General features: G+C 41.5%; 1 protein-coding gene across 2 annotated transcripts in view; it reads right to left on the reverse strand.

Annotated features, from left to right (window-relative positions):
- Window positions 1–597: 597 nt before the first annotated feature.
- Window positions 598–26855, reverse strand: part of LOC141917638 (sorting nexin-18-like) — a 30049-nt gene continuing 3791 nt past the window's right edge. The window contains exons 2-3 of one of the 2 annotated variants that reach the window (XM_074810990.1): window positions 25673–25779; window positions 3356–3432 (exon numbers count right to left, since the gene is read on the reverse strand). In XM_074810990.1, coding sequence (XP_074667091.1) covers window positions 25688–25779 — 92 coding nt within the window. In that variant the 3' untranslated portion in view covers window positions 3356–3432; window positions 25673–25687. Of the gene's footprint in view, window positions 3433–25672; window positions 25780–26855 lie in introns of both variants that reach the window. The other variant, XM_074810988.1, reaches the window with a different exon arrangement.

Consider the following 26855-nt stretch of genomic DNA (forward strand, 5'->3'; position numbering starts at 1 on the left):
GGATTGCAACACACGGGGGTGACCCACACACCCGTGGGAGTGACTCCTGTCAGAGAGAGTTTGTGGATGACTGTCTCCCATGAGAAGGACCCCATGCTGGAGCAGGGGGAGAACGAAGAGTTCCCCCCAACGAAGTGGAAGAAGAGGCAGGACTGACCGCACCCCTCATTTCCTGCCCCACTGCAGGGAAGGAGATATTGGGAGCAAAGCTGAGCCTGGGAAGAAGGGAGAGATGGGGGAAGGTGTTTTCAGGATGCGGTAATGCTTCTCACAGCCCTACTCTGTCTGTTACGTGTTGTTGTTGTTAGTGTCTGTAATAAATTTATGTTCTTTTTTTCTTCCCCTAATGAGTCTGTCTTTTGCCTGTGCCTTAATGGATGAGATCATCCCTCTCTGTCCTTATCTCAAGTTCCTGGGCCTTTTGCTTCCCTCCTTCTCAGCACTGGGGGGGAAGGGGGGAGTGAGCAGCTGTGTGGTGTTCAGTTGCCCTCTGAGCTCAAACCACAACACTACTGTCAATGCAAAAACTATTACATCAAAAACAAATTACAGGAATGGAATAAAACAAAGGCATTTAACATTATTCTATAGAGCTAATTTGCTTTCCTCTACATTTATTTAATTAAAAGCATTCTGTTAGATTTCCTTTGATGCTTCCACAGTTCCACACAATATACATTCACTTTACTGTAGAGTACATTTAGATCTCAGACAACACCATCCAGTAGTCCATCAGTCATGAGTTGTCAATGGGATACTTGTTCCAAATAAAATTAAAATTGTAGTTCTTGCATAGTGCAGTAAACATTAATGGAATTTAGGCTCCCTATATCAGTTTAACTCCAACTCTATAATGAGTGAGGAAAAAAGGAAGATGATAATATGGATGCAGATTTGAACCTTTTCAAACTCTGTAACAATTCAGATCCAGGATTCCAGTCAAGTTTTTTTGGTATATCAAGTTTAAACAATTAACACCCCCACTCTCCCCCTGCCCCAAAACTTCACAAATGAGAAAGTAAGGTGAAGGCCATGACAATTTATTTGGGAAAACTGTACCTATCTGATAATGTTGTATGTATACATATTATAGCTTAATTTCCCCCAGACACATATATGTCATTAATACTAATCTCCTAAAATACTTCAACTGGAACAAGATCAATTTCTGAACAGGCCTTAATACCTCCACATCAAAGTAATTTGATTGTAGTCTGATCTAATTACTGCAAAAACATTTAATAAGACAGTATCTGGCTTAAGCAAACACAAGCCATAGAACTCAGCTCAAACCTAGCTCATCACTATCTCATGTAATTAACAAACATATGGGAAGCTGGAGCACTGCTGGGAAGAGCTATTACAGGAAGTGATGAGCTTTGAATGTAGAATGAGACACCACGAGGAAGATAAAGAACAAGTCAGCCCTATGACTATGGTACTTATATTATGGTCAACCTTGTTTGCAGCACTCAATAGCCTGGAAATAGAGTCTTTTCTCATTGACTGTCCTTTCTTTTACACATACTGGTTTTTTTTCCTCTTCATTATTCTGTATTTTACTTCTTCGGGTACATACTAGCAGCACTGCCAAATGCAACATGCTCAAAATAGTAATCTCCAAGCATCTGGGGATGAACCTTAAAACCAAAACTACATTCTTACATTTATTCCTCTAAAACAGAGGTGTGGGGTTAAGCTACAGAAACTCACATGATCAAGCAAAAGAACTGTACATTTCTTCTGCATAGGTAAGGAATGCATAGGTTTGTACTTAAATGTAACTATTGTTTAACTTCCTTTTCCAGGCTTTCATTTGTTTAAGGTATCTTTGATTAATTTAATTAAAATAAAAAAGTAAACATTTTGTTTCCTTGGAAGGTTTTATTATTTTTGTTTAGGAGAAAAAAGGTAGGATAAATAAAAACCCTCTTTCATACTGACCTATAAGAAGAAAACCAATAGGTTATAAACATAGACTTCAGATTTAATTCAAGGGAAATAAGCCAGAAAACTCTTTAAAAGATAGTATTTATATATATAAAAGCACCCTGCTTGTCAAAAATATTTATACAAAAATTAAGACAACTGTTAATTCTTGAGTGTTATAAACATAAAAATGCAACCTGTTTTCCAAGTCAGTTCAGCAAAGACTTATTTCAGTTCATTTATATTACTGAACATCCCTGAAAATTTGTAACTTAGTAAACTAATGAATCAGTGGAGTCTCAACTCAGACAACTGGCAATGTAGATGCAAGTCTGAAGATAAACTGAATCAGCAATGAACAAATCATTTTAAACTTAAAAACATTCTAGCCACACAGCTTGCATTCATATCCCCTTGGTAAACAATTTTTATTAGGCTAGCTCTTCAAATTTCCACTCACAGTAATGTTTTATACTAGAAAAAACCCCAAACCCTCACTGTAATAATTTCAGAAAGGGGATTTAGTGGTGTATTTTTGAATATGCGCTTTACATCCTAGTACGTGTAACAAGTAGTCTCCATTTTCAGGGCAAGTGTGAATAGATTTAAGTTCTCCTTTTTGAGACAACATTTGTTATAAGACAGTACTTGCTGTGCAAACTGGATGGCAGCTGATTTTTTTCAAGCTAATATGAAGTTTCATAATCAGTTCCTGTTATAGGCATCAACCCTTCATTCATTCAGTCATAAAAACGTGACTTACTAGAAAAGGAAAAATAGAGTCTAAAGGCACAGAATCACATGGATGCTCTACTGGGAGTTTGTAAACAGAGAATCATTTGAATTTAGGAAATCCAAATCTAGGAAAGTAAAAATGTGTCTGAAGCAGGCTTTTATCTAGCCACCTTCCTTAATGATCCAAAAGGTTTTGAGGTCTACAAAGTATGCACTAAAATACCATATTTCAAAAAGCAATAAGGCAAATATACTCATTACTTCAAAAAAGTTACAATGGTAGTGTAGACATACACAGTATAACTTAGTTACAATGCATGGTACTGTTTCTACTACATAGCCCTATAACTGTTTCCTTTCTACATAATCAGAGATTAAACCAGAATTCCAGGTGAGCACAAACCCATCATTTTACCACCATCTACCACTGGCAACAGTTCAGCAGCAGCAATGTTTGCTCTGCTGCTTGAGTCACATTCATACTGAGAAAAGTCCACAAATCAAAGTTCAGAGATTAAACACTGTCATACTTGTGATGAGCAGCTTCTAGCTTTTGTGTCACTTTTTGAAAGAAGAGTATTTGCTGTTGCAAGAAATGCTGCATCTGTGATTTAAAGTCCCTCACACGAATTTTGTGGAAATGATTAATTTCTGCTAGGGTCGCAAAAGAAATAATGTTACAGCGTTCCTGAATGCCTTCAGCTTTTTGGAGCTCCATCTTCCCCTCTTCCACATGTCGCTTACTCTCCTTTACTTTGGTAAGGGCTCCTGTGCAAAGAACAGAACAAAACAGTTGAACTGCGAGGACAATGTAGACTCAGCTACTGTACTTCAACAAGTGATTTAATAACAAGGATTCATAGAAAGCTCATTCTAAATGTATTTATATGTGTGCATATATATATGAATGAAAAGGAATAAAAGCTTTTTCAGATCAAAAATCACAGAACAGTGAATCTTGTTTAAAAAAAACAATTTTTTTTTAAGGCTCTAGCTTGCAAAAGTTAGTAAAACATGCCTATTTCACAATCTTAAAAATCCTTCAGAGAATATCTGATAAATATAGCAGCAGTGGAAAAAAAATTAAAGCACTAGAAAACTAGTCAGATCAATTTAAGCCTACATAAACACCAGAAAAATAGCCTCATTCAGAAATCAGACTTTGTGAAACATCACAACTTTTCACAATCTTTGTGAAACGTCAAAAGATCTGAATACACAAAATCTTGCCAATACACCATTCTGCTTTCACGCTACAGATACGCAAAAATTAATTACCAAGTACTAGAGAATCTAAAAGTTTATTTCAAAGTTGTAGACATCCAGGTAGAGCTAACACAGTCTTGTAATAGCTAGAAGAAACACAGAGCAAAAGAACTGACAGTCCTCCTCCTCCAAATAGCTAATTAAAGCACACACATCCTACAAAAACAAAATATCACCCAAACCGGACTAACCCAAAGCAGACTCATATAGTGACACAGAATACCAAGATGTCTTAGACATTTATGTTCATGTAGCAATTTACCATAAGAGCAACTTCTTTGCCTTAAATATTTTTTATATATATATATATTTTATTCACATAACTAAAACCAGTCAGACCAATAAAGCTTTTATCTTCTCACAAAACATTAGTGATATGGCATTTTTCACAGCCTTTATGATCACACTTAAGTTACTTGTTCCTTCAACTATTTGTAATGTCTTAACTCTCTCCTTTCATGTTACACTTCTTACCATATGTGGTGGGTTGACCCTGGCTGGACCCCAGATGCCCACCAAACTGCTCTATCAGTCTCCCTTCTCAGCTAGACAAGGGAGAGAAAATATAATGAAAGGCTCATGGGTCAAGATAAGGACAGAGAGGTCCCTCACCAATTACCACCACAGGCAAAACAGACTCAACTTGGGGAAATTAGTTTAATTTATTGCCAATCAAAATCAGAGTAGGATAATGAGAAATAAAAACAAATCTTAAAACACCTTCCCCCCACCCCTCCCTTCTTCTCAGGCTCAACTTCAATCCTGAGTTCTCAAACTCCTACCCCCAAGCAGCGCAGGGGGATGGGAACAAGGGTTGCGGTCAGTTCATGTTGTCTCTACCACTCCTTCCTCCTCACACTCTTCCTCTGCTCCAGCATGGGGTCCCTCCCATGGGAGACAGTCCTCCACAAACACCTCCAACATGGGTCCTTCCCCCAGGCTGCAGTTCTTTACTAACTGCTCCCGTGTGAATCCTTTCCATGGGGTGCAGTCCTTCAGGAACAGACTGCTCCAGCATGGGTCCTCCACGGGGTCACAAGTCCTGCCAGCAAACCTGCTCCAGTGTGGGCTCCTCTCTCCATGGGGCCACAGGTCCTGCCAGGAGCCTGCTCCAGTGTGGGCTTCCCATGGGGTCACAGCCTCCTTTGGGCACGTCCACCTGCTCTGGCGTGGGGTCCTCTATGGGCTGCAGGTGGAGATCTGCTCCACCGTTAACCTCCCTGGGCTGCAGGGGCACGGCTGCCTCACCATGGGCTGCACCAGGGGCTGCAGGGGAATCTCTGCTCTGGTGCCTGGAGCACCTCCTCCCCCTCCTTCTTCCCTGACCTTGGTGTCCGCAGAGTTGTTTCTCTCACATATTCTCACTCCTCTCTCCCAGCTGCTGTTGCACAGAAGTTTTTCCCCTTCTTAAATACGTTATCCCAGAGGCGCTACCACTGTCACTGATGGGCTCAGCCTTGGCCATCAGCGGGTCTGTCTTGGAGCTGGCTGACATTGGCTCTATTGGACATAGAGGAAGATTCTAGCAGCTTCTCACAGAAGCCACCCCTGTAGCCCCCCCACTACCTTGCCATGCAAACCCAATACCCCATAAAAATGACTACAGTTCACTGACAGGACTCCTTGAAAACATGCTTTTCTGTACTCCTTATAGTGAGACTAGCCAGCAAGCTAACAGACAAACCTCTTTGCCTATATCCTTCAGGAGGACAACCTCCACGCTATCTGCCAGGGAAGCAGGTTTGTCGTCTTGTCAGCCTGAATCCACACATGTAGTAAACACCATTAAACAGTAAAAATGAGTTCATCAGTAGTAATATTATCTTCCATCCCTTCCTTCCTGTGCCTGTTTAATACACCATTTTGAATACGCCTTCCCCCAGCACCCTGACACATCTCTGCAATTCAGATTTGGAGCATGACTTTGTGTACGGCAGTGTCTGTGTTTGCTCTATGGGCAGCAAGCTGGGAGGGAACCAGGCAGCATGGCTGCTGCTCACTGCATTTTGTTCCCACTTCTCACATTTCCCTGCCTGCTGCAGCTCATCCCCTGCCCATCTCCAACACCTCACCAGGCAGTCAGGTAGAATGGAGGGCCAAGGTATGCTGTTACTACAGGCAATTTAAAGTACCAGATGATTTGGCAGACTTGGGGAGGGAAGAAAAAAAAAAAAAAGTTTGATGCATTTTTGAAATGTAATGGAGATTGTGCCTTCCATTATAAATAAAATCTGGAATTCCTAAATTCAGAGAAGCATGCGTGATTTTTCTCCATTCACCTTCTAACAACTTGTTAACTGGGCCAGGGGGTGTTTTTAATAGCAAATACTCTGAAAATATTCCCTGTTATTAGTACTTCTCTACTGTTAAAATCATCTTTTCCTCCTTAAATTGCATTTAGGCTGTGATCTACATGGCACCTCCTGTCTGCAGTTCTGGTATGAGCTCTGAGTCACAAGCATAAGAAATTCCCCTCCAGTGTGACATACTTGCAGAAAGACCATACAGAATATTTTTCTTTTCTTTTTTAAACTGTGGCAGGAAAGTTATTAACAAGGTAACTGTTGGAAGTGTGGGAAAAGCAAAACAGCAAAACAGCAAAACACACATTTCGTTAACACGTGGTGCCCAGAACAAACACAGGATGGGATGGAGATCCAGTGATTTGTGTTGCCGTGGCACCAAGGAGGAATGTGAAGCAAGGTGGAGGGGACGTGGTCCCGTTCTTCCACTTTTCTCAAGGAACATTCGACATGACTATGCAGATTTATCTCCTGCTCTTCCCCTTCTCTCAAGGACTGTTTTCCAGAACTCTGCGGACCTTATCTCTCATTGTACTGGGTCTGGCTGAGCTGGAATTGGTTTTCCCCTGTAGCAGCCCCCATGGTGCTGTGTTTGATGCTGGGAGCTGGCAGGGTGTTGATAGCACCCTGGTGGTGTGGCTACTGCTGAGTGGTGCTTACACAGCACCAAGGCTCTTTCCGACATTTCCCCCCCCACAGTGGGACGGGGTGGGCAAGATCTTGGGAGGGGACACAACCAGGACAGCTGACCCCAACTGACCAAAGGGATATTCCAGACCATCTGACGGCTGCTCAGTATAAAGCTGGGAGAAAGGAGGAAGGGGGGGGGGGTCACCCTTGGTCCTCCGAGGCAACCCCTCCGCGTATGGGAGCCCTGCTTCCTGAGAAGGCCCGACATCGCCTGTTCATGGGAAGTAGAGAATAAATCTGTTTGCTTTTTTTGCTTCCGTGCACGGACCTTTGCTTTGCTTTGCTTATATTAAAACTGCTGCTGTTTTACCCACAAGGGTTGGGTTTTTTTTCCCTATCTTATTTTCTTTCCCCTCTTTGCCCTGTTGAGAAAGAAAGGGGAAAGGGGGGGAAGTGATAGAGCGACTTGGTGGGTACCTGGCATTTAGCCAAGGTCAAACCACCACACTCATTCTTCCTCTTTCCCCACAAAACCAGCGCACCCCTCACACCAAGGAATGTGCTGTGTCGTTACTCAAGAAACAATGGCTTGGCCACAGTCCCACCCACTCACACATACACACTTAGATAAATACTACCCCGAGTTTGTATCTAACTTGGAGGGATGATAATCCGATACCAAATTGGAGGGACAGATTGATGGGTTTGTGCTCCTCGCCTCCCCCCCCCCCCCAAGAAGGGACGCCTTTTGGTAAGATTTGGGCCCTCAGCTACGCCGAGTGATTACCCAGGTGTAATCACCGGTGTGTGATCACAATCGTTTTTTGTGTGTAGTGCTATACAGCCAACCTGCAGTTTGTGCATTTATCGTAGGCAATCTCAAAGAGTCTGTAGATGTTGCATAAGAATAAACCGTACCATTTGTGACCCTGACTGCTTCTCTTGAATGCCACCGGACCTACAGCATATGGGTGTTCATGCGTCTGGTGTCAGCCCTATAGTCACAGCCCCAATTGGCATAGCTATTAAGAGAGAAGTCCAGCTGCCCCCAGGCCCTCTAATCTCTGAGGACCGGCTAGAATGCAAGGGGATTCATCTCTTACCAAATTAATTCATTACCTGAAATGCAACAGTAAGTGTAGACTGAAGACTGCATGGCCGAGGATGCTGGTATTTGAGTGGCAGAGGCCATGCTCTGAACCCAGTGCACAGAAGGAAGAGCTGCCCGGAGGCTGAGAGCACCAACTCTCCCTAGGGGCTGTGAGGTGGTGGCAGGGCCTGGCTCCATACCTTCCCGGTCCCCACAGCCCACTGGTGTGGTGGCTAAAAGCTTGGTACAGGCTGTTACAGACAATTGACCTCATCATCTCCAGCCTGGCCCCCTCCCCCCCAAAAAAAAACCATCACCGAAAAAATCTTTTCCACATGCAGTGGTGCCAGCAGCAGGACCATGCCAGAAGATCTGTATTTTCTCCTTCAAGGAGTAAGGAATATGTGAGGTAGGACACAATCTGAAAAATATTTAATCCCCTCTTCTGCAAAAAGGGCGCTTCTTTCAACAAAGAAAACTGAGCTTAGCAAAAATTTTCTCTGTGTTATGTTGGCATATCAGGAATCCATGCAAGGCTGTGAAAAACTGAAACTTGGGACTTACTGGAAGCCAGATGGAGCTGGTTAAATAAACATGACAACTCTTCAGCTGTTATGTGGGAAACAGCTTTAGATGTTATTTCTAGAATGACCAAACTGGAAGAAAAATACTGAAATTTACAGCATCAGCAGCAGAAAGCATAACTAAGTTCTGGAGCATGTATAAACTTCAAATTATTTTACATCTATAAAAAACATACATTACCAAACACTAAACCCCTCCAGACTAGAAATATTATGCATTATGCATTTTTTGCCATTAAAAAGATAGAAAGATTTATAATTAAGGAAAGGAATCCAAGGGGAAAACTTGCAGACATTAATACTGCTCTCAATGCATATAGATTCATACTGGTCTTATACTGGAATTTCCTTTAAAACCTAGGCAGACTACAACTGGAGGTCAGCAATGTATGACAAAAGCTTATACATATGCTTAAGCACAAACTTGCTTGTTTTTCTGAAGTGCCTCTAAATGAAATGTTGAATTATTAGGGAAACAATTAACCTTAAAATGAAGAGAGAAAATTTTAGCTTATTTTAGGACAAAGAACCTTCCCAAAGCATACAAAAAAAGCCAATGTGCTTTATTTTAAAAAGCAAACGACTATTTGTTTTAAAATGTCTTTTTAAATTTGTTCAGTATCTGCTGAAGTTTGCAAGACAGTTTAGTGAATCTTAGAAAAAAGTGGGTTTAGTAATTCTGTTTGCAAAGCTGTGCAAACTAACAATAACATACCACATTTAATCTCAAATTACCTCAAAACACTTCTCCATAGCCTACAGCCCTAGTATTTGAATGTACATAAGCAAAACCCTGAGTCAGAGCAGAGATTCACTGATATCAAGGGTGCAACAATCCATGCAGGTTTCTAATGGTGAAAGGGGGGAGGAGGACAGGGTGAGGGAAGAAGGGAGAAGAGAGCAGCCCCTTATGTATATCCCTGCTTGAAAACAAGGGTCTTGCTCAGAGATGCCCAAGTAAAGGACAGGGCCTGTGGTAACACCTAATGCCTCCCAGCCCGCAACTCCTAACCAGTCTCACCCTGTAATAAAACATATATGGTATTTGTTATTCAAATCTCAAAGGGAAAAAGAAGTTGTAGTCAGGATGTTGTGGCCGAACAGTTTTGTAATTCTCTTATGTAAATAAGAAATAAGATATATGTATATAGTTTCTATTGTTAAAATCAGTTGTTAGAAGGGAGCTAAAATGGCCCCCATCTTCAAGCCACTACAGAAACCCCTGTGCTGAGTCATCCCCCCTTCTGTGACGGAAACCTGAGAAAAGCCCGCCGAAACCTGAGAAAAGCCCGTGAAAACTTGTTTACACCTTTGCAGACCCCTCAGGGTACGCCCATCATGAATATGGATGAAGCCTACACTATAAAGGGACTCGGTTCTGCCGGGTCAGGTGTGTGTGCTGGTAGAGCAGAGACTCCCGGCACACCCAGCGCTGTTTTGCTCACTCGCCGCTTGCTAATAAATTTATTATTGATCACTAAAAATTGAGAAGTGGTTATTTCCCACTAAATTACTTTTAATCTATAACAACCCCAGGCTGTACACCATGATGAACACCCCCTTTCCCCCATCCTCACTAATCACCCTCAGCACCTAATCCAGCACCTTCCAGCTCCTGCTGCTGCCCTTGAGGGCTGTTGAGGCTGAGCAAGCCCCCTAAATACACCTGTAGAAGCATCTCTTGGTTTCTGAATTTAAAGATGCGAACATCAAGTATTGGTTTGGACAATCCAAAAAAAGCAAGATGTATTTCAAAACAAAAGCAGAATTATGGCAGCCCTAGAAAAGGCTAACACACATTTTAGGGAAAAGAAACAGGAGTTACCTCCTAATGCGTATTAGCGCAAGGAAACTCCTGCTGAATACACAGCTGGAATAAATATCCACCAATGCACTGATCCCAGAGGGATGGAATACATAAAAAAAAAAATTTTATTTTTTTAGCTCCAGCTCTAGAGATTCTGTAAAGACTTGCCTATACATTTAAAGCTTCTGATCTGATGAAAAGACCTTCTGTCAGGAGATCACGTTCCAGTGATCAGGACTAGCTTTCAAACAGCAAAGAGGGCCTGGATCAAAGACACTGCAAAAAGCTGTGCTACATCTATTTCTGTTTTTAAAGGTGGGGAAAAGCAGATGTGAATGCTGTTTTTCATTGCCCAAAGACTGACTGATGTTAAACAGACAGTGGTGCTCACTGAATGCTGCTAAGGGCTAAAGAGAAACTCACAGGTTTCAGTGCTTGTTTTGAAGTATGAGATTAGACAACACAAGATGATATAAACACAAGGGACATTTATAGTAATGTGCTAGCAGCCAAGAAGACAGGGACAACTTAAAATTCCTGCTAGAAATAAATACTTCCAAGTTGTGAAACACACAATACAAACAGCAACTTAAATAGGTGCTGAGGAGTTGTCAGGAAAAAAAATAAGTGCATTGAGTCAGTAAACTGGACATGCAAACATGAGGTTGCAATGAGGCAGGAAAATGCAAATACATTCAGGAAAATTAAATAAAAAAAATTCTTGAACCTGAGAGCACTCAGGTTTGGGTCAAGCAATATATTTTCCCATCACCTGCAGTTTTTTACACTAATAAATGCTTTGAGATTGTGTGAACAGTCAACTAAGGGTGGATTTGAATCCATACTTGAGTTTGTACTTATTTCCCACACACACACTATACATATGCAAATATACATGTAAACCCATGCTGATGCATATGTCTCCCCAAGCTCTCCAACTGCATAGTATGATCAGTCTACCAGAAAACAGCCCTACACTGGTTTCTTCATGCTTAGTGTACATGACATAAGCCCAAGTTGCTGTCTGCAATGTAACCAGAAGGAAAAAGTTTCAGGGCTCAGCTCATGAAGATTGCAATCAAGACTGCTCTTCACTCAACTCCTTTGTCTCACTGGAAGCTAGGTCTTGCCCATACCTGCCAGCATGGGTAATCAGAAGCTGAAGAAGAGCAGTACCTGCTAAGGGTGTACAACCTTCCCACTGCCCCATCTCTACCTCTCCCCAAAGTACCTAAACATCAGCTTTGGAGTTTTGCATACAGCAGTCAGGAGCTAAACTTCAGCTGTGTCTTTAGTTACTAAGCCAAATAAAGACAAGCCTAAAGAAATGGAATTTTTTAGGGCATAAGCCCTTTTTTGCTCTTTATTTGCACAGTGCTTAGTACAGTGGACATCTGTTCCACATCCGGGCTTGCTCAATTCTTAAAAAACACAAGCAGTAATTAATGATATGCTTCATAACGGTATCATTCTTTTCTGAAAAACATCTAAGAAACTGCTGTAGCAGCAATGATTTAACCGCATACAGTAATATTGCATATGGGATGAAACACAAAAAAGCATCGGCTCAACATTGCTAGAATGCAGCACTAAGTATCTGTTGAAGTCAGGGAGGTCTGCAATTCAGTCAGTCCCTCTCAGGAACATGTATCATCCATTAGGTCACCAATACATCAATGTCTTCAGCATCTCAGTCCAAAATACTGAACTGAAACACTCACCCAGCTTATAGGAGCCAACACGTTAATTTTTTAGATCCTATATAATTGTAATGCCTTTATCACTGCAGTTATTCAAATCTTTCTTTCACTTTAATGATTAATTATGCTAAAACAGAGTAAATAAGATTTCTTTCACTAGTAGTGAGATAACAGTTTACATGTATGTCAGTTATGATTAATACAACACTTTCTTTTAGCAAATACCCATGTTCTTCTTACTCTACACCTTGAGTTATTTAGAATTATTACAAAACAACCGCAAAGGGAAAGAAAGAAGACCCAGGAAGCAGAAAAGTTAGTCTTGTGGTTCCCCTTCATATATTACAAAGAACATTATTTTCTGAAATATATTTTTAATGGAGCTGGGGGAGGGAGGGAGAGTGAAGCAGGGAGCTGTGCCAGCCTAACAATATGTGCAGCTCCTCACATGATGGCTCTTTGCTTTTCCCCAGCCAGCTTCGGCACTGCTAGGAGGGAGCGAAGCATGCGCTGGCACATCGCTGGGGCTGCTAGTCACACTGCAAGTGAGAAGCAGTAACCATTCCAAGGGACAGAAATGTGACACCTGGCCACCAGCTGCTCCAAGCACAAATCCATACTTATTCTATTTGTAAACCCTATTCATAAATTATACTGAAAAAAGCAACAGCCATAAAAATGGTAGAATGGAAAAAAACCTGAGGAGGGTGATTGTTCCAACCTTGACATCAGTGGTAACTGTGGCAAAACCAGAATGCCAGATTCCTGACTGCCATCTTTGAGAAGTCCCCTGGCCAACAAGCTTCAGTTCAACAGCCCTCCCCAAGATGTTGTGTCAAAATCCAAAGGCTCCTCAGAGATGGCTCCCTCATGAGAAAGGACAGCTAAGGTCAGAAAACACTGTGCTCCTTAAAGAAACTCCCAAATTTGACAAAGAAAATCTTTTAGCAGTTGTTCCAGAGAAATCTTGTGCAAACAAAATGACCTGTGCAATAAACAATTTTTCATCTTTCTACTGTCAGCAAGCTACAAAATAAAATTTGGTACATTACTTACTAGTGTCGTGGTTTGAACTTGGCCAGCAGCCAATGACCACACAGCTGGTTGCTCATCCCTCCCCCGCCCGGTGAATGGGGAAGAAGACACAAGGAAAAAAACTCATGGGCTGAGATAAAAAACAGTTTAGTGATGTTAGCAAAACAACAATAACAATAGGAAGCCCAAACAGGTAATGCACAATGAGATTGCTCACCACCGCCGACCAATACCCAGCCCACTCCTGGCAGCAATCCCAACAAAATGAAAGATCCTGGTGAGCCAACCAAAAGTGAGAGAGAACCTGCCTCCTTTATATACTGAGCATAATGTCACATGATATGGAATACTCCAATGGCCAATCCAGGCCCGGCCCTCTGGCTGTGCTCCCTCCCAGCTCAAGGAAAGTCAACTCTATCCTGGCCAAAATCCAGGTCAGGAGCTCTGGCTATGCTCTCTCCCGACTCAAGAAAATTAACTCTATCCCAGCCGAAACCAGGACAACTAGAATGTAAACCAACTTACATTTCCACACCATTCAGCTGCCCATCATATTAAATGGCCTAACAGTAGGCATGATGTGTCCTTCAAAGCAGGCTACTCGCTATTGAAGGGAGAGGTTTGAATGAGTCTAAAACTCCCTTTGCTTTACTTTTATTAGAAGACACTGTCTCTAATATGAGACACCATCTCTGAAAAGAAAGGAGAAAACAATATATTCATCATGTTGCTTTTAGTGGTTTTCATAAAAGGATGCAAAAGCAGATAATGAAATAAGTTTACTTTTTCCTTACCAAAGAACCTAACAATGAGTTTATTTAACTACAGCTCTTTGCTTAAAGATTTGAAAAGGCAAGTCCTGGATAGCCCATGCACATACAGCACATTTTTTATTTACCCTCCTTCTGAAATAAACAACTGTGGAAGAAACAACATTATCTCTAATCTAGCAGAGTGCTGCCAGAACAAGCCTATCTACATGGCTGTCCCACTTACACCAGACCTAGCAAAGATGTTATGGGATGACTCAAATGACTAATCTAATAAAAAAATGGTATTTGGTTTGGAAGGGAGGGAAATGGTGACTTAGTTTTATCAATGGCTTATCTATTTGATCCAACTCAGCCCAGGGCTACACAATCAAATCATTAGCTCCAACACAAGGGAAATTGCAGAAGCACCACATGAGATTACATATAGCATGAAATCCTACTCTGAAAAAAGTCCCCAAACTTCCCTTTCTCAATTCAAAATGAAACGATGAAGTTGTATGTAGTAGAATAGAGATTTTACTATGTTGACAGATTATTTGCTTAAGAATGCTTTGAGCACAGATTAACAAAAGAAGCCTACATTAAATTAAGATTCTGCAAATTCTTTACATTTTCTGGCCATGATTTAGAATGGAAAGCAGCATAATGGGAATTTTCCTGAAATTAAAAACAGAAGACCTCCCCACTAGACACTTAACTGTATAAAAGAAATGTCATAGGGAAAAAGCAGCATTACAGTAACTAACGTAGGAACAACTCGCTACTTTGAAACCTGGTTTTACAATTTGAAACAGAAAAAAGCAAGTGATCTTCAACATCACTTGTTTTTTTCTGAAAGTGCCAACACAATAGAGTTTTCAAAACCACATTTTCTAATTCAAAGATTATATGCTTCTTGATGGTGAAAAACTATTTTAACAAAGTTCTATTTTCCATAATGAAAGTTAGAAATATAAAAATAAAATATATCAAATTTTAATTACTTTAGTATTACGGGAGGGTGGGTGTATAGATATGTGAAAATGGCTATAATGCTTTTAGAATCTGCAGCCTAACAACAATTAAAAAGTGAGGTTAATGTTTTATTATTTCATTACTCATTGCTCAAAAAATCCCCCACCAGAATAAAACACTACTATCCTATAAATCTAGGCTCATAAATTACAGTATTCTGCTAACAGCTAGGTTAACATTGACTGCAGGATTATGAGCTTCAACAGGGCCAAGTGCCAGGTCCTGCACTTGGGCCACAACAACCCCCTGCATGGCTACAGGCTCGGGGAGGGGTGGCTGGAGCTGTCTGGAAGAGAAGGATCTGGGGGTTCTAATTGACAAGCAGCTGAACATGAGCCAGCAGTGTGCCCAGGTGGCCAAGAAAGCCAACGGCATCCTGGCTTGTATTAGAAATAGTGTGACCAGCAGAAGTAGGGAGGTGACAGTCCCCCTGTACTCTGCACTGGTGAGGCCACACCTGGGGTATTGTGTCCAGTTTTGGGCACCTCAATACGAGAGAGATCTCGAGGTGCTGGAGCGAGTGCAGAGGAGGGCAACGAAGCTGGTGAAGGGCCTGGAGAACAAATCCTATAAGGAGCGATTGAAGGAGCTGGGGCTGTTTAGTTTGAGGAAGAGAAGGCTGAGGGGAGACCTCATCACTCTCTACAACTACCTGAAAGGACATTGTAGAGAAGTTGGTGCTGGTCTCTTCTCACAGGTGATTAGTGACAGAACAAGAGGGAACAGCTTTAAACTGCAACAGGGGAGGTTCAGACCGGACATTAGGAAAAAATCTTTCAGAGAAAGAGTAGTCAGACAGTGGAATAGGCTGCCCAGGGAGGTGGTGGAGTCCCCATCCCTGGATGTGTTTAAGGGTCATTTGGATGTGATGTTGGGGGATGTGGTGTAGGGGAGAACTTTGTAGAGTAGGGCTGATGGTTGGACTCGATGATCCCAAGGGTCTTTTCCAACCTGAATGATTCTATGATTATTAGACAGAATTATTTGTTCTTCCAAGTTATCATCCAGAGATGCATTCTTCAGTTCAAAATGAAATCACCTTCTAATCTACACAATTCAGAGATCACGCAAAATTAAAACAGTCTGCTAGAGATTTCAGAAACTTAATTATTTTTAATCTCATCTGGTGGTTTTAACATCTACATTGATTTAATTAATATATAACCGATTAATGATGGTGTTAGAATGCAGTGTCAAATGTCACTCAATTTTAAAGAGCTACCAGTGTTAATGGACACAATATATGTCTAATCTTTTTTTTTAAAAAAAATAATGCTGTATTTAAGATCTATTAGACTCATTGTGCATACATCTGCAAGTTGGTGTATACACACATAGGAAGAGCATACACAGCCAATTTATTTATCCAGATATACAAGGACTGTAATCATACCTGTGCGTGTTCAGAGTCTCCAAAATGCTCATGCTACTGAAAAATATTTAAATTATAACATTGGCAATATGCATTTCAGCTCTAAAGTCCCCCAGAGGAATCTACAATTTTTGGTCTGCAGCACCTCCAGTATGAATGTTTCACTGGGCCACATTACACCACACTGCTACGCGGATAGTGCTAAGCGATAGTTTGCCCTTGAAATAGTTGATAATAAGAGGTGAGAGCAAGATGGCAAAATAAAGGAAATAAATGCTACAGAATTACCTGTCTATTGCACCTACTGTCACACATAACCCCATTAACAAAACAAAAAATGCCCATACTGCTAGGTAACCGCATGTAAAAATTGTACAAAATTGGATGGAAGTTTTCCATTCAAATCTTGTATGCAGTGACTTTAAAACTAATGTATCTTTAGATGCATTGTACACAGACAGTATTTTCAGCAAACGAAGACCTTATTTCAGCCACTACAGCATGTTTAAACTGTGTTCATGAGTAATTCTGACTTACAGGTACTTACACGGATGTCTGAAAGGAGGCCTGTCAGAAATAATTTGATTTTAAAATCCAGCTAAATTGTGTATATTGCTGTTCATTATCACAAATACAGAATTTTGCATCACAGCCTGAGAGGCAAACAGTAGGTAATGCTGGTTTTGCCCAATTCTAAGACAGTCTGTGCTTTTCAGAACTCATATGTACCATTTAAGGAGTTTTTCTTTGGTATGGCTTCAGCTGACACTGCAGACTGGGGTTACAGAAAAGAGTGAAACTTAAACTAGGTTGGTTGCTAGAAATGCAGTACATTTGCCCCTTGAAAAGTCAGTCATATTTTTCAGGGTGGACACTTGAAAATTTAAGCAACTGCAATTTGCAGAAGTACCAAGATGAAACCTTTCAGTGATTTTAAGTATTTCTTACTAGCTTACATCTAAAAGTGGCACCAAACAGGTTTTTAAGATAAATCTCTGGTTTTCCAGAGTTTAAGTTGGTCTATTAGAGTGTAATCATCATAGATTCTGAACACTAATTTCTCCCATTTATGATGTTAAGAACAGGCACTTTTCTGTCAGAATGATGCTGTAGACTTAACAGCTTTTGTAAATGCCCTGTTCATAATGTCAACTTCAAGACAACAACCTAAATCAGAAATGATGCTATGCATGTGTGATATAAATTAATCATCAGTAAAACTGGCACACGAGCAGAAATGTCTCCTCCGGATCTGTAGAAGACAAATATAAGTTGCATCCAAAATGACCGTAAGCATCATTATGGTAACTTCTTCAAAATTTTCTTGAGATTCATGGGATGTGGGTGGACAGGAGAAGGCATGTAAGACCACATACCAATATCCATATACCATTATCAAGAGAAGCAAGTATAAATGCAAATTCCACCCACTTATATATCCCTACTTTATTGGGGCACTATGAAAGACCTGCTTTTGGATGTTGTTCTCTGTAAGGCTGAAGGGAAGCAAAGATTAAGCACAGTTTAAGGTGTTTGCTTGTCCATCATCATCTGCTTAGCTCTGCTACTGTCCTAAGATGAGCAAATACAACATGCATAGATACTTTACAGAAATTGATATGAAAAGAGTTGAGATCAAAATGAAATGCAGATACTGCTCCACTTTTTCCCTAATGCTTTCTCTTAGAAATCTGAATGCTGCAGTATCTCTGTAAGGACAAAAAGAAGTAGACTCCTTGTTGCAGTAAAAAATATGCAAGGTAAACCATCATTAATGTAAACAATTAAAAAATAATTATATAATTCAAAAGCAGGACATGTGAATATTATAATAATATAATGCTATATTCATACTGTATATAAGAAAAGTTATATATTGTTATAGTATATGTTAATTTAAAATTGTAAGTACAAAAAATATTAACTTATTAATATAGTACATATTATAGTATTATAAAGGCAGAAAATAATTGTTTGCCTTTTTAGTAGGAAGGGATCTACCACTTTGAGTTTGGACTTATATAAAACTGCAAGCAACTTGAAAACATAGTGTTATTATCATGATATTTGAGAAAATGGATCTTTCTTCAGTATACTGCCAGTTAGCTAGCATAGCTATTCATACATATAATAATTCAAAAGGATAATTCTGAAAAAAATGGAATAGCAAATTACTTTTTACCATGGGACAAAAATGCAATGTAGCATGAATCATAGCATGAATCTGCTTTTCACATTGTTATGAAAGAATCACATGTAGGCATAAAGAGGGTAGTTCAGTTCATCATGATTATGGAAGTTGTCCACCTGTGATGTGTACCTGTTTTGCTGATTAAGGATACCAATTAAACTCGGACACCAGAGTGAAAAGAGCAGGTGTATTTTACTGGTAATAACCAAGTAATGTAACAGTGTAATACAGAGAACATGCAGTAAGAAAAAAGCAGAATAGTGCACTTAAAGCAACAAACAAGGAAATACAGGGTAATGCATCAAATCATTACTACAAGAGAGAGAGAATAGTGATTAAGAGAAATACATCACCACTTGCATATATTATCATCATCATCCAGACCTGCAGGCGCTGGGCAGCCCCGGTTACAGCGAGGATTTGGAGAGCCTGTCCCGGCAAGTGGGAAATCCTACGCGGTGCGTCCACCCGTAGGTGAGGCTTCCAAAGTCGCTGTGAGCGGGTCCAGCCTTATATACCAGAGATCGACAAGCCAGAATAGCTGGCACCTTTGTTTTGAGGGGAAAATTTCTGGTTTCATTCTCCTGTTGGATTCCACCCAAAGCCTGGCCAGGGCTCGGGGGGGAACCAAGGGAGTTTCTAACAAGGCCAAATACTTGGGTTCTCAGCCTTGAACAAGGCTAAACAAGGGAAGTTGGATACATTCTCTCAGCATTTCATCCTCACTACTGATTATATTCTGTCTAAGCTGCATCTTTCACTAGTGAGCTTACATACTTTGTTAATGGTATTAAAACCAGCTCTGAAAGGAACCCCAGAAGAGTCATTGTAGTGGGTGACTCCATTCTGAGGGGTGTCGAAGGCCCCATATGCAGACCAGACCCGCATCATAGGGAAGTCTGCTGCCTCCCTGGGGCCCGCGTCAAGGACCTCACAAGAAGACTCCCCTCTCTAGTCAAACCCAAGGACTATTACCCTCTTCTGGTTTTTCAGGTAGGTAGCACCGACATTAGCAGGAGAAGTATTAAATCAATGAAGAGAGATTTCAGGGCCTTGGGGAAACTGATCAAGGGGTCGGGGGCACAGGTTGTGTTCTCCTCCATCCCTCCAGTTGGGGGGATGGATGAGGATGAACACCGAAGAACACAACAGATGAATTCGTGGCTTCAAGACTGGTGTCACCGTCAGGGCTTTGGTTTTTTCAATCATGGGTTGGTATACAGGGCACCAGACCTCTGGGCCTTACATGGGATGCACTTGTCCCAGAAGGGGAAGAGGATCTTGGGGCAGGAGTTAGCTGGGCTCATGACAGAGCTTTAAACTAGATCTGAAGGGGGAAGGGGGAAAAACATCAGCCCAGCTGAAGTGCATGTATACCAATGCACACAGCATGGGTAACAAACAGGAGGAGCTTGAAGCCATGATGAAACAGGAAAATGATGATATCGTGGCTATTACAGAAACATGGTGGGAGGTCTCCCATGACTGGAGTGCGCCTGTTGATGGCTACAAGTTCTTTAGAAGGGATAGACAAGGTAGGAGAGGCGGCGGGGTAGCAATGTATGTTAGGGACTGTTATGATTGCCTTGAGTACAAGTGTAGTGAAGACAGGGTGGAGTGTCTTTGTGTTAGAATCAGGGGGAAGGCCAACAGGGCAGATGTAGTAGGAGTCTACTATAGGCCACCCACCCAGGACAGAGAGGTGGATGAAATATTCTATAGGCATTTAGGAGAAATCTCACAATCGCTTGCCCTTGTTCCTGTGGGGGACTTCAACTTCCCAGACATCTGCTGGAAATACAACACAGCAGAGCGGGACCAGTCCCGGAGATTCCTGGAATGTGTGGGGGACAACTTCCTAAAACAGCTGGTGAGAGAACCAACCAGAGAAGGTGCCCTGCTGGATCTCCTCCTTGTGAACAAAGAAGGACTGGTGGATGATGTGGCGGTCGGAGGACGACTAGGGCACAGCGATCATGAAATAATAGAGTTCTCTATTCTTAGAGAGGCCAGGAGAGGGCTAAGCAGAACTGACATCCTGGACTTCCAAAGGGCTGACTTTGTCTTGTTTAGGCACCTGCTTGACAGGATCCTTTGGGAGACGATCCTGAAGGGTATAGGGGTCCAGGAAGGCTGGGCACTCTTTAAGAAGGAAGTGTTAATGGCTCAGGAGCAGGCAGTCCCCAGGTGCTGTAAGAGAAGCCGGCGACAGAGAAGACCACCCTGGCTGAACAGGGAGCTTTGGCTGGAACTCAAGGAGAAAAGGAGAGTTTACAGCCTTTGGAAGAAGGGGCTAGCCACTCACAGTGATTACAAAGAGGCTGTGAGGCTATGCAGGGTGGAAATCAGGAGGTCTAAAGCCCAGCTGGAAATTACCCTGGCTTCAGCAATCAAGGACAACAAGAAATGTTTCTATAAGTACATCAACAGCAAAAGAAAGACCAGGGAGAGTCTCCATCCCCTGCTAGATGCTGAAGGAAACTTGGTAGCAAGTGATGAGGGGAAGGCTGAGGTGCTTAATGCCTTCTTTGCCTCAGTCTTTAATAACAAGACTAGTTGTATTGAGGGAATCCAGCCTCCTCAGCCAGATGATAGAGACTGGGAGAACAACCCCCCCGCACTCCAGAAGAGAGTCAGTGACCTACTGCATCACATAGACATATACAAGTCTATGGGACCGGATGGGATACACCCAAGGGTGCTGAAGGAGCTGGCTGGGGTGCTCGTCAAGCCGCTTTCCATCATTTACCAGCAGTCCTGGCTGACCAGGGAGGTCCCGACAGATTGGAAACTGGCCAATGTGATGCCCATCTATAAGAAGGGTCGGAAGGATGATCCGGGAAATTACAGGCCTGTCAGCTTGACGTCGGTGCCCGGGAAGCTGATGGAGCAGCTCATCCTGAGTACCATCACACAGCACATGAGGGACAACCAGATGATCAGGCCCAGTCAGCATGGGTTTATGAAAGGCAGGTCCTGCTTTGACAAACCTGATCTCCTTCTACGACAGGGCCACCTGCTTATTGGATGAGGGAAAGGCTGTGGATGTAGTTTACCTTGACTTCAGTAAGGCCTCTGACACCGTTTCCCACAGCATTCTCCTGGTGAAACTGGCTGCTCGAGGCTTGGATGGGCACACGCTTCGCTGGGTAAAAAACTGGCTGGATGGCCGGGCCCAAAGAGTTGTGGTGAATGGAGGTAAGTCCAGTTGGCGGCCGGTCACGAGTGGTGTCCCCCAGGGCTCGGTTTTGGGGCCACTCCTGTTTAACATCTTTATTGATGATCTAGACGAGGGGATCGAGTGCACCCTCAGTAAGTTTGCAGACGACACCAAGTTGGGTGGGAGTGTTGATCTGCTCGAGGGTAGGGAGGCTCTGCAGAGAGACCTGGCCAGGCTGGAGCGATGGGCTGAGGCCAACTGGAGGAGTTTCAATAAGGCCAAATGCCGGGTGCTGCACTTGGGCCACAACAACCCCCAGCGGCGCTACAGGCTTGGGAAGGAGTGGCTGGAGAGCTGCCAGTCAGAGAGGGACCTGGGGGGGTTGATTGACAGCCGGCTGAACAGGAGCCAGCAGTGTGCCCAGGTGGCCAAGAAGGCCAATGGCATCCTGGCTTGTATCAGCACTAGCGTGGCCAGCAGGGACAGGGAAGGGATCTTACCCCTGTACTGGGCACTGGTGAGGCCGCACCTCGATGACTGTGTTCAGTTTTGGGCCCCTCACTACAAAAAGGCCATTGAATGACTCGAGCGTGTCCAGAGAAGGGCAACGAAGCTGGTGAAGGGTCTGGAGCACATGTCGTACGAGGAGCGGCTGAGGGAACTGGGGTTGTTTAGTCTGGAGAAGAGGAGGCTGAGGGGAGACCTCATCGCTCTCTACAACTACCTGAAAGGAGGTTGCAGAGAGCTGGAGATGAGCCTCTTTAACCAAGTAACAAGCGATAGGACAAGAGGGAATGGCCTCAAGTTGCGCCAGGGAAGGTTTAGACTAGATGTCAGGAAGTATTTCTTTACAGAACGGGTTATTAGGCAGTGGAATGGATTGCCCAGGGAGGTGGTGGAGTCCCCATCCCTGGAGGTGTTTAAGAGTCGGGTCGACATAGCGCTGAGGGATATGGTGTAGATGGGAACTGGCAGTGTTAGGTTAATGGTTGGACTAGATGATCTTCAAGGTCTTTTCGAACCTAGTTGATTCTGTGATTCTGTAATGACTACATACTAGGTTAGCAGCTTCAGCTCTGGGCCTGTTGCTCAGGCTTCAGTACTTCAACACTTTAGCACTTTTTACACCAGCATAAGTGGGTTGTTATAACTTAGTACAATACCTACTAGCACAATGGTTATCAGTTATAAAATATACAGGATTCATCTATAGGTCAACTCTGCCTTGGGCCTGTTGTCCAAGCCTTAGCACTTCAGTACCTACCTAAAACAAAGGCTGAAACCATCTCTTCTCCCTGCTCTGCTACAAGAACAATCACTGACAAGACCTGAATATATTCTTTAAATGTATCTATTCTGTTACCAATTTCTTGAGACATTCACTCCAAAACGCACTTTTCACTAGTTGTTTTTTTTTATTTTTAATTTAAATTCTCATGGCCTTCATGAAAGATATAAACAAGATTGTGTAGAAAGTGTTTGCCATTTGTTTGCTCTAGTCTGCTGATAAAGCTGTTTTCGGGGCTAAGCCAACTGCAATTTCATTTTTTTTTTAATTAGAATTTCAAATTCTGTGCTATTTGAACCAGGCAATTTAAAATAAATAAGGTACCAGCTGGATGAGTTTATACAGTCTGCACACATTAACTTAGCATTTTAACTGTTCAAACAAAGTGTAACAATGAAGACATGGAAAGATGCTGAAAAGGCTGAAACATGTCCTTGTTTCAAAGGTGACTTGCAAAACAGAAAAATCAGCCAGCTTGTTTGTTTTTAATAACATGCTTACAAAGACTCGGAATTGCTCTGGGAGCTACTTTCCGTTTTCAGTCTACCAATTCTTGTCTTCCCTGTTTGGATGGAAGTCCTTTTAGCAAGACCTGGAGTTCTCTCAGTTGCAAGAGAGAATCATCTCACCATCTAGATTCTTCAGAAGCTTCAAGTTGAAAAGGTATTACATAGCCTTTGAAATAAAATTACTTCCTCTTTCTACAAAATAATTTTTACTTTTTCAATATCTACACTGTCCTGCTACTCTCTAGCTGTCCACAAGGTTTTCCCAGTAGACAGGGCCTGCAGTGAGCAAAGTACCTGTAAGATCACAAGAGCTGACAATGTACTGCCTTTGGTCAAATCTATGGGTGTGAGCTCTGATCAAAACTTCTCCAGCCTGTTGAGACTAAATGGGCAGTCTGGACAGACTTTCTAGTGTGCAGTAATGCATGCAGTCTTTCCCATAGGAGGTACAGTTATACTCTTCCTCTGCTACCAGCTGTTTTTGAAAAAAATCACTGGGATTTTATCAGCTATGAAACATCTCTCCATCATTGAATTTGTATGATATCAGGCTAACAGGTTCCAAAAGGTAACAGGAAAGATAAACACATCACGACTGCATAAATCTTGCTCCTTTAGAAAGGTAAGGTAAGAAGAGATGGTGGAGGGAGAGGAAAAGAGAAAAAACAAACATATTTAAGATGACCCATGCATCTTTTAGGTAAACAGGACATAGAAGTCAATTTTTTTTTCCCCTGTTTAATCTTCTTCAAGTAAGGCCATTGCTCAATTTTAGTCTTGCTCATTGTTGTCCTCTGTGTGATTTACACACACCAAGGAAGCTATAATTTTATACAGTTTCTAGATTCTTTCATATTTTAGCCATCTAAAAGTCTCAATTTCCTTCAGGTTACTGGGAGGTAATATTGGGTGATTTAGCAGCAAGCAGACAACACTACATCATTTCTGTAACAGCAATGGGGAAACTGAGAGGGCAAGAAATACAACAGTCATCCTAGAGCAATCCATCTTTTTTCAAAGTCCTTAAACAGATGAAATGTAGGTACCCATCTCTTTTTACTGTTGTGAGGGTCATCTGGCTAGGATTACATGCCTAGCTCTTAGACAGTAGTTACCTGAGTTGAACCCCATGCAAAGTTTATGTATCTGAGGGATGGAGGGGGAAGAAAAAAAAAAAGACGGATAAAGGAAAAATAGGGACAGAAAAAAACAGGTCTGCACAACAAATTTAAGAGGCTAGAAAGCAAGCAAGAGAGAAAAACACCGCTTTTAAATTGTGATATAAAATCTTAGGTGTGAATTTTGACCAATCTGATTTATTTATGAACACACATACTCCTCCCCACTCCCCCCCAAAAAAAATAATTCGCTGAAAATGTTATAGAGAGCTCCAGGTTTCAGTGCTGTTTGGGGTTTTTTGATGCATTCCCAGCTGGAATATGGTTTTTTTCCTATAATTTGTAAGATATTCTAAAAACACTCCCAGCACATTCTTTAAACATTCTTTAGACATTTCTAGAATTAAGTTTGCTTCAGGTAAATAAGACCATTGGCCTTATTTTACTTTTCAAAAATAGTGATCAAGAAGCAAAAGGGTCATTCAGATATTTTTTTAAATAATTCTTTTAAATCTTGGCATGCAGAGGAAATGGAATTGCTGCCTACATCTTAGAAAACATTCAGGTTGTTTTCTCAAATCTATTTTGTAAAAATCATAACCAAAAGTTTATCAAGTGTTAAAATCATAATGTTAAGAGAAAGGAGAAATCTGGAAAGCAGAGATGAAGCAGCAAGTTAGTATTTCTTCCGCTTACAGGAATCACAAGAGGCCAATTATAGTAATTCCTCAAACAAAACTTGAATGAAAGAAACCCCAAACCCCATAACTTCTCTACTCTCACTAAGCAAATAGACAAGACAGCCAGACCAGCATGAGCTACAGTACAAGCATACACTATCTCAAATGCGCATAAATTTTCTGAACTTGAACTTGCATGGGCCTGCAGTGAGCGTTTATGTTGAAGATTATGTAAGTCAGAAGATCTCATCAGTTGAGTGAAGCTCTAGCAATTAATATTTAGGAATTATTTTGCCAAGTATGCCTAGGGAATTTCCACAAGTATACCTTAAAAACACAGAAAAGGCGGCATTATCCATTACAAATGAAGATGGGAGGCTGCTTTTCTTCTTGAAATTAAAGCAACTGAAACCAGTATTTCTTGAAAGACACACCAGTACTGCAAAACAAATGACAAAAGTGCAGCTTAGTTTTCAAGTGTACTAAACCTGGCATATGGGTCCTCAACTGGCATGTGGGAGTTCAAATCCTTCCTCTGTCTCTTCTGGAGCAGGAACTTCAACTCTTCCTTCCCTTACAGAAAATTCCTCAAACACTGGGTGCACAAGATGAAGGAAAGGAATTTTTTAAAATCGCCTATTGAAGTTATTGCCATTTCATAAAATACTTACAATATTAATAAGATAATAAGCAGTTTGAAAATATTCCCACAGCCCATTGGTCCACATGTTTTACACAAGTGACCAAAATGACAATCCCTTTCTGCATACTTCAGATCATGCATGATGTCCTCAACACAGGAGGCAGAAAGACCTAAACTCTGGAGCAATTAAAAGCACAATGGTTAACACATTTTCCTGCTGATACACAGACAAAGCAATAACGGGGCTTACATGGCTTTGGTTCATAATTCTAGGAGAAAAGATAAAACCTGAACAGAGGGAAATTTTTGTCTCTGGCTCAGAGATTCTCTGGCCTTCTTTTTGAAGAAGAAAAGTTGCAGAAATGCAGACTTCTCAGTCTATACCACAAAACACACTTCCAAATCACATTAATCAGCTGTTCAACTATCTGCAGTAGAGCAAACCCATAACAAGACCAGGCAGTCTAATATTCTACCCACAGATATGGGTATATTTTGGGCATAGCAGCCTTTATTTTTTGGTCCTTCTCAGGTCTAGAGTAATGTAGAACTGGAATCTAGAAAAGGATTTGGTTTTTATCCCAAGTGGACAATACATTTGCACTATGTAGAAGAAAAATGAAGAAGTACTCCTAACTTCAGAGTTCGTATTTTTAAAGTCATGGCCATGTAAGCAATATGTCAATCAGCCTGCTGTTTCTACCACTTCTAAGGGCACTTTGGGGTCATTTTACTGCAAGAAGTTGTTCTACACTAGAAAATAAAACACTGAAAGACATGTCAACTCTATTTTTCAGATGATCTATTATCACCATGATTTTTGTTTGGTCTATACAGACAATAATTCTCAAATACTGACAGCTATCCCAGTTCATAAATTTAAAAGAAAGCTCTTCTGTTGTAAGAACACCAAACAGTTCCTATTTTCATCTGAAGTTTATAGTTTAGAACTGAAAAGTTATACCTTGTAACAAGTAACTCTTAAAAGTAATAAAACAGCAATATACTGGGGGTAAAAAACATCTTCC

This window comes from Strix aluco, chromosome W, assembly GCF_031877795.1.
Source record: "Strix aluco isolate bStrAlu1 chromosome W, bStrAlu1.hap1, whole genome shotgun sequence".
Classification (NCBI taxonomy): domain Eukaryota; kingdom Metazoa; phylum Chordata; class Aves; order Strigiformes; family Strigidae; genus Strix; species Strix aluco.